The following is a 12,600-nucleotide window of genomic DNA, read 5'->3' as shown; positions in this document are numbered from 1 at the left end:
ATTCTTTCCTCAAAATTCTTTAACTAGACTTTTTTCTCCCTTGCTCGTGATGCAGGTACGAAGTACTTAGAAGATGGCTTATATATACATATTACATAGATTTTTCTAAGCATGCTTGAAAAAGTTAGTTTTTTGATAGAATCTATGATATCCTGACCTCAAGAACTGTCTAAGCTGACTGGAAGCTTGCACGACTGCGCGTTATATTCTGATGGAATGTATGGATTCTGAACGGAGTTGTTAGAGTCAACATTGAAATTTGCTTTGCAAACACTAAAGCAACATTCATGGAATGCGACAAGGCAAGTCCGCTTATAGTCTTTTATTACTACTTCAAGCATGTACAATATTCAGCGGTCCCAAATAGATTTATTCCTCTAAAGATGATATGCAGACTATGAATTTCCAAGTACAAAAAATGGATTTCCGCCCATGAGGATTATAAGATTGCGATTTGACCTGTTGAGGTTGAGCTAACAGCGATACCTTCTCCTCTGGCATACCCATATCGTCTGATATATGATTGGATTCTTTCTATCCTTTTCTTCCTCACAAAAAACAAATCTTTCATTGCTCCTGCGGATATGCAAATCTCTGTAGCTTTATGCTCCCGCATATTGTTCTCCTTTTGACTATGTATTCGAGAGCAAGACAAAGACATTTTATCTCTTACAATAGCTTTTTACTCTACCTATATCTTGACCCTGTAGCATATTTTCTGAAGAAGTTTCTGCAGAGCATATTTGTTATACGACTGGTGGTCAGCATGTAAGCATATTAGTTCTTCAGTTAGATTGCTTTAGTATAATGTTCCTGTTATCCATATGCTAGCAGATTAAACACGAGTCTTTTCAATAACTCAGTGGCCCTTTTCTTTAGGTTTTTGGTTTTTGTGGGAGCTACAAGAGCCTCCAGTCCAACCATTGTTGAGTTAATGCCAGGGTCGCGTCGACTTTTTAATTGGACATACTTCACTCGCCTGTCAAATCAGTTGGTCAAGTCCGAAAATCAAATCACAATACAGTTGCTTTTTGGGATGTACAAAATTGTTTTCAAGACCCTAAATTTTCGGGTGGAATCTGATCATGTTTTTGAATCGAGTAGAATTTTGACAGATAAGATTATGAGGTTAAATTGACGAAAAGGAACATGCTTTGTAGCCATGGACTTACTAGAATTAGTTTTTGCAAGTAGGATGATACGTGCTTAGAGGATCACAAAAATTACCCAGTGATGATTTTCTAAGATCTGTTTGTGGTGTGCCCTAACCATATCAACTCTTACCGTAGAAATAGACTGTGATTCAAATTACACACTAGGAAACCTTATTCATTGCAGTGTACAACCAGACACGCTGAATATCCATACATATGTCCATAAGGTGTCCTACTTTCAATCGCCCTTCGATAGAAGTTAAGGTTATATGCTTATATACCTTACTGTGTTCTAACCTCCATAGGCAATTACGAAATGGACTACAAACAAAATTATGATTATATACTTGACAGTTAACAGGCAGCTATGAAGCTAAATTTCTTCGTGCAGCTTTGCAACATCATTCTTAACTTTTTCAAATTTCTTTGTGCAGCTTTGTAACATCATTCTTAACTTTTTTTAAAGTAAAATTAATTCATTGATAGAATAGTCATACACCATCAACAATAAAAAATCAAAACCAGCAAATACAATAGAAATTGGATCAAATAATATTCTAATTGGACAAAACCACGATTGTTGGAAATATAAAAGAAAACAACACGTCAACTTCTAAAATATAATTTGAGCAATACATCCCCACTCTCAGAGATATATCAGTTTGGTGAACAAAAGGGTACGAGAAATTTAATAAACTTGGATATGTGTAGTGCCCTTCTGCCCTAGTGTGTACCTAGCAGCAGTAGATTCAGAACAATAAAACATGAAAAGTCTAAAATGCCGTTTATAACTGCAGTGTTGCATCAAAGATAACCATCCTGTATCCATAGTTCTGCGTCTGGATTTTATTCATCATAATAAAGCCTTCATAACATAAATTCATCACCACAAGATCTAGAGACCATGTCAGAACATGTCAACGGAAGTTTTACACAAACAAATGCTTATACCAAAAACATGCAGTATGTCTATACAACGGGTGTATTTTTCATCCTTGACAAAGTTGCCTCTACTTGTAGGATACAATTGCACCTGTTGTATACAAGTCTTTGTAATAACACAAACAAACATGTTGGGGGCGTTTCAAGCCTAGGTAACATAAGCAAGATTATTCAGTGCGCAGGTGCTACAAACACCATTATCCGTTTTTATATAAAGAATCAATGAAAGATGCTTGCAAATAGGATGAGGAAAACTAAACAGAAAGACATTTGGCCAATTATCAATCTATTCCAAAGTCCAAGCTCGATTCAAAGCCAATGGATTTGAATTACAGTGCATTATTGTCAAAATTCCTAAAAACCAATAGTGTTTCATTACAGTAGATCCCTACTAGCAGGGTTTGCACTTGCCCACATTCTTACTCAGTTTTGATGTATAACTATGGAATGGACTTTGAAAAGGATGTAAGTAGCTGTCATACCATTAATATTCCAAACACACGGTTTCATGACACACTGCACTTTAGCTCTTCCCTGGCTCCTCAGTTCAAAATTCAACACCTCATGATATAAGCTCAGACTCTAGCAGAGCTCTTGGCCTCCTCCTGTATCATGTACTCTTTCTTCATTTCTTCCAGAACAGAGTCATTAGTACTGCAAATTCGGTAACAATAAGTTAGATATTTAACTGTCATTAAGATAATATATCACAAAGATAGTTTGCTGATCTTATTTACTAACACACCCGAAGGACACCAGAATTACTTCTTGAAATCATTAAAACAAATTAGGTTCCCAATACCACAACAATACAACACGACAACAGCATGAGAGATTATTCAGCACAAGCAAAGGGCTGAACCTTCAACAACAGCTTAATTTTTTTTTTTTTTTTTTTTTTTTTTGCATGATTTCAATCTTTCAATTCTTATTACATACAATCTGTTTATTACATCACAAGTCCATCATAACCTTGAACTTCACCATTGTTTTATTTATTTTTATTTAGCTTATTTTCTGAAAGCATATAGCATTGCAGAGAGAGAGAAAAAAAAAATGCAGAAGCTTATGTACACAGTGAACTACAGGTACCTGCTGCAAACAAAATAATACTCCATAAAATGTTATACAATGTACCTTCTGGCACTAGAACTAGTAATGCTTGATCCCTAATAGTACTTATTTCCTTCAATTCAGGACTCAATCAATTAAAGCCTTAATCTTATAAGTGGGATTCAATTTAGGAATAAGTAATGAAAAAGTATAGCGTCAAGTGCTACTCATAACTGATTGCCTATGTAAGCACCCCCACATTTCAAACTTAATCCTACATTTCAAAAGCCACAAGAACATTTTTGGTGGAATAACATTGCACTCCAATCATCACAAAGTGCCAATGAGATTATGAGGAAATTTCAGAGGACAGAAGAGAAAAGATGATTACAAAACTCTTCTTTATGACATAAACTACAATGACTTGCAACAACAATAATCCTTGAGAATATCCTATTTAAGCTTTTGTGGTTTTTCATGCTAAGAAATGCTTTGGGAGGAGCTTTGCCTTCCAATATTATAAGCTAGGAAATCCTACAAGAAATATTTCTTAACATAAACTCTAACATAAAATTTAATTTTTTTTTTAAAAAAAAGACACACTTTATCACGCCACTAGCACATCAAGTCATCACCCTCAAGATCTTAAGACTATAATCTTCCCAAGCATTAACAAATCTTGAAAAAAGAAACTTCCTTCTTCCTTAAGAAGCTCATTTTGAACTGGTTTAATAAATGAGCATTTAAGGATGAGTCTCAGACCACTCTCAGTACAATTTCATGACACAATTAAACATTAAACCACTCATTACCTCAAACAGTTGAAGACATGAAAAGACAAAACCTTCTAATATGGATTTCCAAATGCCTACTCTTGCAAGAAAAAAGACCGTCTTGCTCCACCACCCTGGCCTCATCTTCCACCATAGCCTCTCTACATTATATTAAATTTTACTGACATTCATACATTAAGCCCATTTCCCTTTGCAAACTTTCAAGGCCACTTAGCCGCAAGAGCAATATAAATGGTACTGAAAGGCCTAAGACCAAGACCACCAAAATGCTTGGGGTGACACACATCTTCCCACCTAACCCAATGAAAGTTGTTTATTTCAATCAATGATAGCCAATGAAGTATCACTCAATCATCCTTTGGCTTTAAGCCTTTAACACATACTTGCCAGAATACCAAACATGGACAAAAAAGTAAAACGACACACAGCATAATATGCATTCAACAACGTTAATCAACCAAACAGATTTACTTAATGGAGCACAGCCCCAACTAGAAGCCAAGATAGGAAGATGAAAGAGAGTCTACTCCTCAGCCAATAAATCAGCCAAAATCTACAAATTAAGAACCTCGCAACTAAAGCCAAACATTGCTTCAAAAATAAAATGAGTCCATCTCAAATTCTATCGTAAAGTATGCAATAGGAAATAAGAGCATCATCTGCATAAAGGAAATGAAGATAATGAATACTTGAGAAAGGTAAGCTGTGATGAATATGCCTTCCAGAAGACATAACTTGATAACCTTGCAATTAGTTCACTCAAAGGTTTGTTTACAAAAATGCTAGAGTCATGCTTGGCGTACAGGGTTGTCAACCTCTAACACACTCAATTACATGGCATGTTGGATGTAAATATTTAAACTATATATACGCCTCCAAAATTTGTTACATTAAAGACTACCGACTTCAACTTTGACTTTACAACCATTATTTGATAATTGATAGACAAGCATCGTAATCTAAGTGCACTTACTATTGATGAAGGCAATTATTCAATTCCTTTGCTTGTTGCCTACACTTCCAAACAACAGATAGCGTCCTTCCATAAGCACATTCAGCATACCTTGAAGTATAACTATCGCATTCTTTTAGTGCCTTAGCCTTCATTTTGCTGCGTAAAGCTGGAAGTTAGGTTAACATACAATTAGCAAAGTCAAAAAAGAATTGACAATAAAGACGATTACATAAATTCATGAATTCTACATAGTTTATCAGACATAGAGATACAATCCTCGGAACAAATACTACAAATGTGCGAGGAAAGCACGCATCAACATTTAAAAAAAAAAATATCACAAGGTCACTAATGCAAGGAGCATCTAGGCCAGAGTTAATGAGAGACACATAGCATACGCAACCGTTGATCTCATTTCTCCACGAGTCTGTGCAGATTACAGAGGCTATGTCTACTACTTGCTCAGTTGCAATTGTGATGACCAAATTATAGGACAATACCCCACATGGTAAACATCTAATTCAGGCTTTTTCACTGCATTTTTCTAAACTACAAGCTGCATTCCTCATAATACTAATCTGAAAATTCTTTTAATTTCATTTCTTAAAACTTTAAATCATACAATCTTCTTACCAAACCTAAAATCACACCATTTTATCTCCCACTTCATCTACCAACTCTTTAAACTCTACCTTCTAATCAATTAAACCTAAACAAACAATAAACCCCCAATGCGGATCATAAACACTGATTGATTACAATAAGAAAATTAGAAAAACATGCAAAAATTAAGCAAATCAAACAATAAATATGAAATTCCTTAATACCCAGATAACTATAATAAATGTAATTTTCAATTAAAACACTGCAATTTTCACCCATTATCTAAAAATCAAGGGGGCGGACAGAAAAAATAGGGGATAATTAGGGTTTAAGAAAATGCAATTCAAGGGTAATACAATTCTCTCACCTTCTTCAACCTTCTTCTTGACATGATTTTCTCTGGCTTCTTGGAGAATACCCATTTGACAGATCAAAATTTCCAGCAAGAAAATTGCAACACTTTGATCGAATCAATTATGTTTTTGCCTTGGCTTGAATTTGATTAGTGAAAGTCAGAAACTCAGAAATGGTTGAACCACAGCGTTTTGCTTTCTGTGTTTATTTCTGTCATACGGAGTTTTCAACAATACGTGCAATTTTTCTCAGTGTTGCCCCCGTTGGGCCTTGCCCGTTTGGCTATCGGCTGGTTCACTTGCATTAAAACTTCGGTTTGGCTATCAGTTTGGTTCACTTTATGACTTTTACTTAGCCGAATGATCATCGATTATCAATGGAGTCTAGCTATTTCTCGGTTTTTTTTTTTTTTTTTTTTTTTTTGTTTTTGTAAATGTAATAAAGTTGTTTTACTGCCTCATGAAGTGAGTTGTTTTCAGTTTGGAGATGATATCAGGCTTGATGTCTTGACGATGATTCTCTTTGGATCTTTAGCGTGGTCGTATAGCTTGTAGTGAACTTTCCTAATTGATTAATGATATCTTTGCGAAAACAAGTAGCAAAGGCCTAAAGTACGATAAAGAATATATTAAAGCTTTGTCCTATAAACTTCTGCCCATTTTGCTTGTACGTGATCTTCAGTGCCATCACTTGACCATTACGAAGTAATAAATACACATGGTATTATATCATTATTGTTAATTTGTTATGATTTTTTGTATACAAAGGGAAACTATTATATGAATGATACCAATATTCGACATATAATGTTATACGAAGTATTTTTGTTGAAAGAAACATATAATCATATAAACCTCTATATAACTTAAACCATTTGAAAAAACTAATTCCATAGTGAATAGAAAAATAAGGAAACGATTAACTAACATATCATTTTGAAGAGTAACCAAATATTTTTGACGATATATAAGTGATTATTAGTGAATAAAACTAAATGATGATTTGACTTCAAAAATAAAGGATGAACCGACCTGACTAGTGTTCCCATGGCTTTATAAAATTAATTATGATAGCATATTAGCATGCACTTACCTAAATTTTGTCATGCATCATGCAACTACGCAAGTTAATAGGTAAGATATATAATTTTTTTTTATTATTATTTTATTAGGCAAAATTGGCCTTAATAGTCTAAACTATGACTTGGATGCACCCAACACCATGTACTTTGCGTAGTAGCCAGAACACCACAAACTAATGGCTACCTTTAGTGAGTTTTTCGGCCACCATTATTGTTGGAGGCAGTGACTTAAATTTTTATTTTTTCGATTTGCATGCCGAAAAAATGTCCCGTAAAGGTTTTGAGGTCATTTAAACTCTTATAGGCAATTCCTACTAATAAAGTAACTATATAATTGCTGGTCACACGGTATGACCAGCCATTCATATAAAAATTTGTGAATAAAAAATTAATAAAAATAATTTTTTAAAAATAAATAAATTGAAAATAACATCACCTAACAAACATTTAATACTTTACAAAAAATAAAAATTTAGCAATCAAATAAAAAAAAAGTTGTAATAAAAAAAGAAAAAAAAAAATAGGATTCCCTATTTCCCAACCAGGTGTCAAGTTTCCATTGGACCCCCTATTTTATATCATAATTGATATTATTAAGAAATTATAATTGAAATGATATTCTCCCCATATTTAATCTCCCTTTCCCTATTCTTCTCACCTTCCACTCTCCCTCTTCTTCTCCCTCTCTTTCTCTGGTACGTCCCTTTTCTCTCTCCTCCGTTTTTTCCCTTTCATTTTTAGGGTTTGTGCTTCATTCTTCCTTCTAATCGAATCAACTAATTTTTAAATGTTCTTAAGTAATTGCGATTTTCAATTTGTCTCAGATCTTCGCTTTATCTGAGATTCCGGTTTTGTAAATGTGTGTGAATATTTGACTTTTGTAATTTTTATTTATTTGATTTTCTTTTTGGTGTTGTACTTTGGTAAATTTTTACGTTATTGCTGTAGATTATTGTCGATTATTAATTGCGCATGATGATTAATCTAATAATTGTATGTTATGTTGATTAATTTTGTGTATCATGTTTAATCAGAAACTATTATTTGATTAATTGCCCCATTGTTGGTTTATCATGGGTGATCGCTGAAAATTCTGGCAATTGAATAAATTGTGGGTTTTTTTTTTTTTTTTTGGGATATTTGCTTGCTTTTTGATTTTTTTTTTCATAATTTATTTATTAAAAAGCTTTGGCATAAAGTACGAGTAGTTGATCTTTTTTTAATTAGCTGGGTGACATGTATACTTTGCCACCAATTTTTGGGTTAATAAATCATTTACCTTATTTTAGAGAATTATTTTAATCAAACTTGGGTTGGTATTGTAATATTTTATGTTCTTTTGATAAAGGAAGACTAATGTCAAACAAAGGAATTATAATTAGTTTAGGAATTTATGACAAAATCACACATCAATCGGTATAGGCAATGCTTTTGTGGTTCGATTTGTAGTTCTTTAGCTTGTGAGAGAAGGAAAATATAATGTTGTATGATATTTTGGATGATTTGATTGATTGTTTTGTTAGTGATTAGTTTTGGTATGAAATTTGCTGCAATGTGTTTTGAGATTTGCATTTGAGTAATGGAATGATTCTGGTGCACTTGTCTCTAGTTTGTAGGGTTTTTATTTGTTTTGGCTATTCCTATTAGCTTACAAGAGCAGTATGTCTCATGTGTTGTGCTTTGGTGCTTCCAGATTTTTATTTTTTCTGTGAGTTGTGGAAATGGCGACTGAATCAAGGGAAGACAGTGTTTACATGGCTAAGTTGGCCGAGCAGGCTGAGCGGTATGAGGAAATGGTGGAGTTCATGGAAAAAGTTGCAAAGATGACAGATGCCGAGGAGCTTACTGTGGAAGAGAGGAACCTCTTGTCCGTGGCTTACAAGAATGTGATTGGTGCAAGGAGGGCTTCTTGGAGGATCATTTCTTCGATTGAGCAAAAGGAGGAAAGTAGAGGAAACGAAGATCATGTTACAACCATCAAGGAGTACAGGGGTAAGATTGAGACTGAGCTTAGCAAGATCTGTGATGGGATTTTGAACCTTCTTGAGTCACACCTCATCCCTTCGGCTTCCTCTGCTGAGTCTAAGGTATTCTACCAGAAGATGAAGGGTGACTATCACAGGTACCTTGCTGAGTTCAAGACGGGAGCTGAGCGGAAGGAGGCTGCTGAGAACACCCTGTTGGCTTACAAGGCCGCTCAGGTTGGTTCTTCAATATATTTCCTTTTTGCCACTTTTCATATGTTCTTGTGGAGGAGCTTTGATGACTTATTTCATCTTCTTTTTTTAAATATACATCCAGGATATTGCTCTTGCTGAATTGCCTCCTACTCATCCAATTAGGCTTGGACTCGCTCTTAACTTCTCTGTATTTTATTATGAGATTTTGAATTCTCCTGACCGCGCCTGCAATCTTGCCAAACAGGTATTACATTGTACACTAGTTTTGTTTTATTAGTATAAGTTTGGTCACTGTTCCTGTTGATGAATTTATTTTCCATTTACATAGTTTTTCACATGCTGTAATACAATTACTGTATATGCTGTTAAAGCTTTGCTTTATATGACTGTTTGGTTATGAATGAATTCAAGTTATTTTGTGTTAGAGGGAACAAATAATTGGTTTGTTGACATTTTGAAGAATTATTTGTTAAATAGTCTGAACCTTTTAACTTGTTGAGTGCATTGTAACTGTGTAAAGATATTGAGTTATGCTGTATCAAGCCCTAACATAATGATCTATGCTAAAAAGATTACTAAATATCAGAAGTATTTTACCATTTAAGCTTGGACTGGCCCTTATTTTGCCTTTTATGAGGAGGTTGGCTATGCTATGGTGTGAAGTGTCCTATATTCTGTCTTTAAAATATTGTGTACTATATAGGCTTTTGACGAGGCTATCTCTGAGTTGGACACATTGGGTGAGGATTCATACAAGGACAGCACATTGATCATGCAGTTGCTGCGAGACAATTTGACCCTGTGGACTTCAGACAATGCGGTATCTATCTGTTCCTAACGAGTTTATTCTTGCCTTTTGTAGCCTACTGTTAGGTTCACTTATATCTGATTTATTCTTGCCCAATGTGCCTGCTGGATTCTCCTTTTGGGCTCTTTTTATGGTTTTCTTTATCGCTCTTTTATGGTTTTCTTTATCGCTGGGAGTAGTCCGCTATTTTCTGAAGCTATCAAGGATCATACACGTGCTACAAGCTGCCAAATGGTTTATGACTTTGTGGTTACACAGGAAAACAACCTGGGTCATTGTTTGAGGCTTTTGAGTATTTTAAAACCTTATCTTAAGCATTTTGAATGACTTTAGGAATTTTCACATCTGGCAGCATACATTTCTTTATATACTATCTTCTTGGTTTAAATTAGTCAGTATTAATGGAATGCTAACTAGACAAATATGGGATGGCCTGTAGGACTTTTCTTATGGGAAATGATCGTCTTATTATATTCTAGGGCACCCTTCCACCATTCTAGTTGTCATTAGTATGTAATGTTTATGAATACCCTCTGTATCATTTTAGAACATGTATCATGTTTGCTTGAGAAGCCTTTATACTTGCTTGCAGGCAACCTTTTTCACCTCTTGTTTTGGCTTGTCTTTGAAGTTTATTGCTGTTTTTATTACATACTCTTATTATAATCTTAAGCTTTAATTGTGATACCTACACCTCTGTTTAACTGACCATCCCCAATATTTATTTATTCAGGAGGAGGGTGGTGACGAGATTAAGGAAACCACTGGAAAATCAGGCGAACAGTGATAAGTTGGAGAATTGTGCTATGTATTTTTGGCATGAGACTCCAGTATAGTAGTTGTTATTTGGATTGTAGTAGCTAGGTTAATATATATTAGTATCACATGGTTTTTAGTTCTGGGTTTTATAAGTACTCGAATTTAGTGTTCTCTTTTTCATCTTAGACACTTAAAAACACAGCATTGTGCCATGTTTATTTTATGTTCAATGTGTGTAGTTGCATATTTAACCTTTGCTTGGCGAGGGAGTATTTGATTATTGTCATCCTCAAGGTTTGGTGTACTCTCTGATTGTTTGTCAATGTTTAATAATTATATGCTTTCTAATAAATTAATTGCTTTTGTTTCTAGCTGAATTTAATCATCCTGTACCGCAACCAAAACAAACATAAGAACCAACTTTTAAATGTACAATCGATTGTACGTTGTGCATGATACAATCAAGGCTTATGTAAAGATCAAGATCCTCGAGAGAATTAAGTTTTCTTTTCGGATGTGCCTTTTTGGCCTTTTCTTCGGGTTCTTTTCAATGGGGTTGGGTTTAGCTTTAGCTTTATGTTGTGATAACATTTAGTATAAGGTGGTTGATGACTTGATGTCCACTACCAATTTCTTTTTAGGTGTAGATGGATTTGGGCATCTGGCATCTGGCATCGACTATGTTTGAGCCATTGATAGGATATGTGGTATGTCCAATTGTCCACTACATAATTTAGGTTCTTAATTGAGCCATCAATTGCTGATAGAAATTGGACTTCAATGTCATTATTATTAACAATAATCCTAATAATCATTTGTTAGGCCTTGATACAGCATAATTCAATATCACTACATAAGACAAATTGAGTATAGAAAATTAATGACCTAATAATCATATGAGTACATTGAAATTATGCTTGTTTTGATGGGAAGTTTTGTATTTTGAATCAAATTAAAGCTAACTTAATTAGAACCAATGACTTGTTAGATTGTAAAAAAAAAAAAAAAATTGTACACTTGTTGATACAAATGATTTGGTATAAAAAGACACCATTAACCAACTTTTGATAATACTTTTGTGAAAAAATTTTAATGACTTCAAGTCTCAAAGTTTGTTCATCTAAGACGTGCCTTAAATTTTGGTTCCTAAGATTATATTTTACAGCATTTATAATTAAGCAAATATTGAAGCCGTTTAGTTTATAATCATTGGTTTCATATAACCTTTAACCTGTGTTGCTTCACTCTAATTGCGTTGATTAAAGTGGCCCCTATGGTCCTTTTTTTTTTTATTAGAGCGCCCCCCTCTCCTCAATCAAGTGTAGCTTTGCCCATGCACACAATATATTGTAATTTTGAAGTTGATTTTGGCTAAATTAGTTAGTTGTGGTCTTGTGGATGAAGATTTGAAACTTGTTTCAGCATCTTGTTAAACTCCATTTAAAAATCAATTTGTAGTTCATAAAGGAAAGTAGTAACAAAAGTGATTTTGTGCCCCATAAGTACCTACCAATTATGTAAAAAAAAATTATATAATTTTCTTTTGACATAAAGAAAAGAACATAAAGTTAAAATTCACATTAGCAATTTATATGAATAAATACTATCCAAAAGTTATTATTTAACTCTGTACATTTTTCCTTCTAAATTTCACATGGCAATGTTTTATCGTAGGCTCGTAACTATGAATAACAAAAGCTAGTAATGTATCAGTTAGAGACTTAGGGCCTGTTCACTTCAGCTTAATTTCAGTTCAGTTCAATTCAGCTCCAATCAGTTCAGTTTCTAATTCCCTTTCTCATAAAATATTCATTTCAGCTCAATTCAATTTAGCTCAAATCAATTTAATTTAGTTCAATTCAGCTCAGTTCAGTATACGTGAACGGGCGCTTATAGTGCACAAGCACAAACATGTTA

General features: G+C 34.0%; 2 protein-coding genes across 3 annotated transcripts; one reads left to right on the top strand and one right to left on the bottom strand.

Annotated features, from left to right (window-relative positions):
* Window positions 1-2,210: 2,210 nt before the first annotated feature.
* LOC145595422 (uncharacterized) lies at window positions 2,211-6,015 on the bottom strand. The gene is made up of 3 exons (XM_081651832.1): window positions 5,869-6,015; window positions 4,917-5,064; window positions 2,211-2,750 (listed from the first exon to the last, which is right to left on the bottom strand). The coding sequence occupies exons 1-3, from the start codon at window positions 5,921-5,923 to the stop codon at window positions 2,672-2,674; spliced, it is 282 nt and encodes a 93-aa protein (XP_081507958.1). The 5' UTR covers window positions 5,924-6,015; the 3' UTR covers window positions 2,211-2,671.
* A 1,538-nt stretch (window positions 6,016-7,553) lies between these two features.
* LOC145595213 (14-3-3-like protein) lies at window positions 7,554-10,987 on the top strand. Of its 2 annotated transcripts, none has more exons than XM_081651594.1 (5): window positions 7,554-7,631; window positions 8,630-9,137; window positions 9,238-9,360; window positions 9,820-9,936; window positions 10,658-10,987. In XM_081651594.1, the coding sequence occupies exons 2-5, from the start codon at window positions 8,658-8,660 to the stop codon at window positions 10,709-10,711; spliced, it is 774 nt and encodes a 257-aa protein (XP_081507720.1). In that variant the 5' UTR covers window positions 7,554-7,631; window positions 8,630-8,657; the 3' UTR covers window positions 10,712-10,987. The 2 variants fall into 2 exon arrangements, with proteins under 2 accessions (XP_081507720.1, XP_081507721.1); XM_081651595.1 differs by lacking the exon at window positions 7,554-7,631 and adding an exon at window positions 7,657-7,678.
* The last annotated feature ends 1,613 nt before the right edge of the window (window positions 10,988-12,600 follow it).

Source organism: Chenopodium album, chromosome 19 (genome assembly GCF_948465745.1).
Source record: "Chenopodium album chromosome 19, dcCheAlbu1.1, whole genome shotgun sequence".
NCBI classification, from domain to species: domain Eukaryota; kingdom Viridiplantae; phylum Streptophyta; class Magnoliopsida; order Caryophyllales; family Amaranthaceae; genus Chenopodium; species Chenopodium album.
Note: the sequence above shows the minus strand (reverse complement) of the source record. Positions and strands in the feature narration are given on the sequence as shown.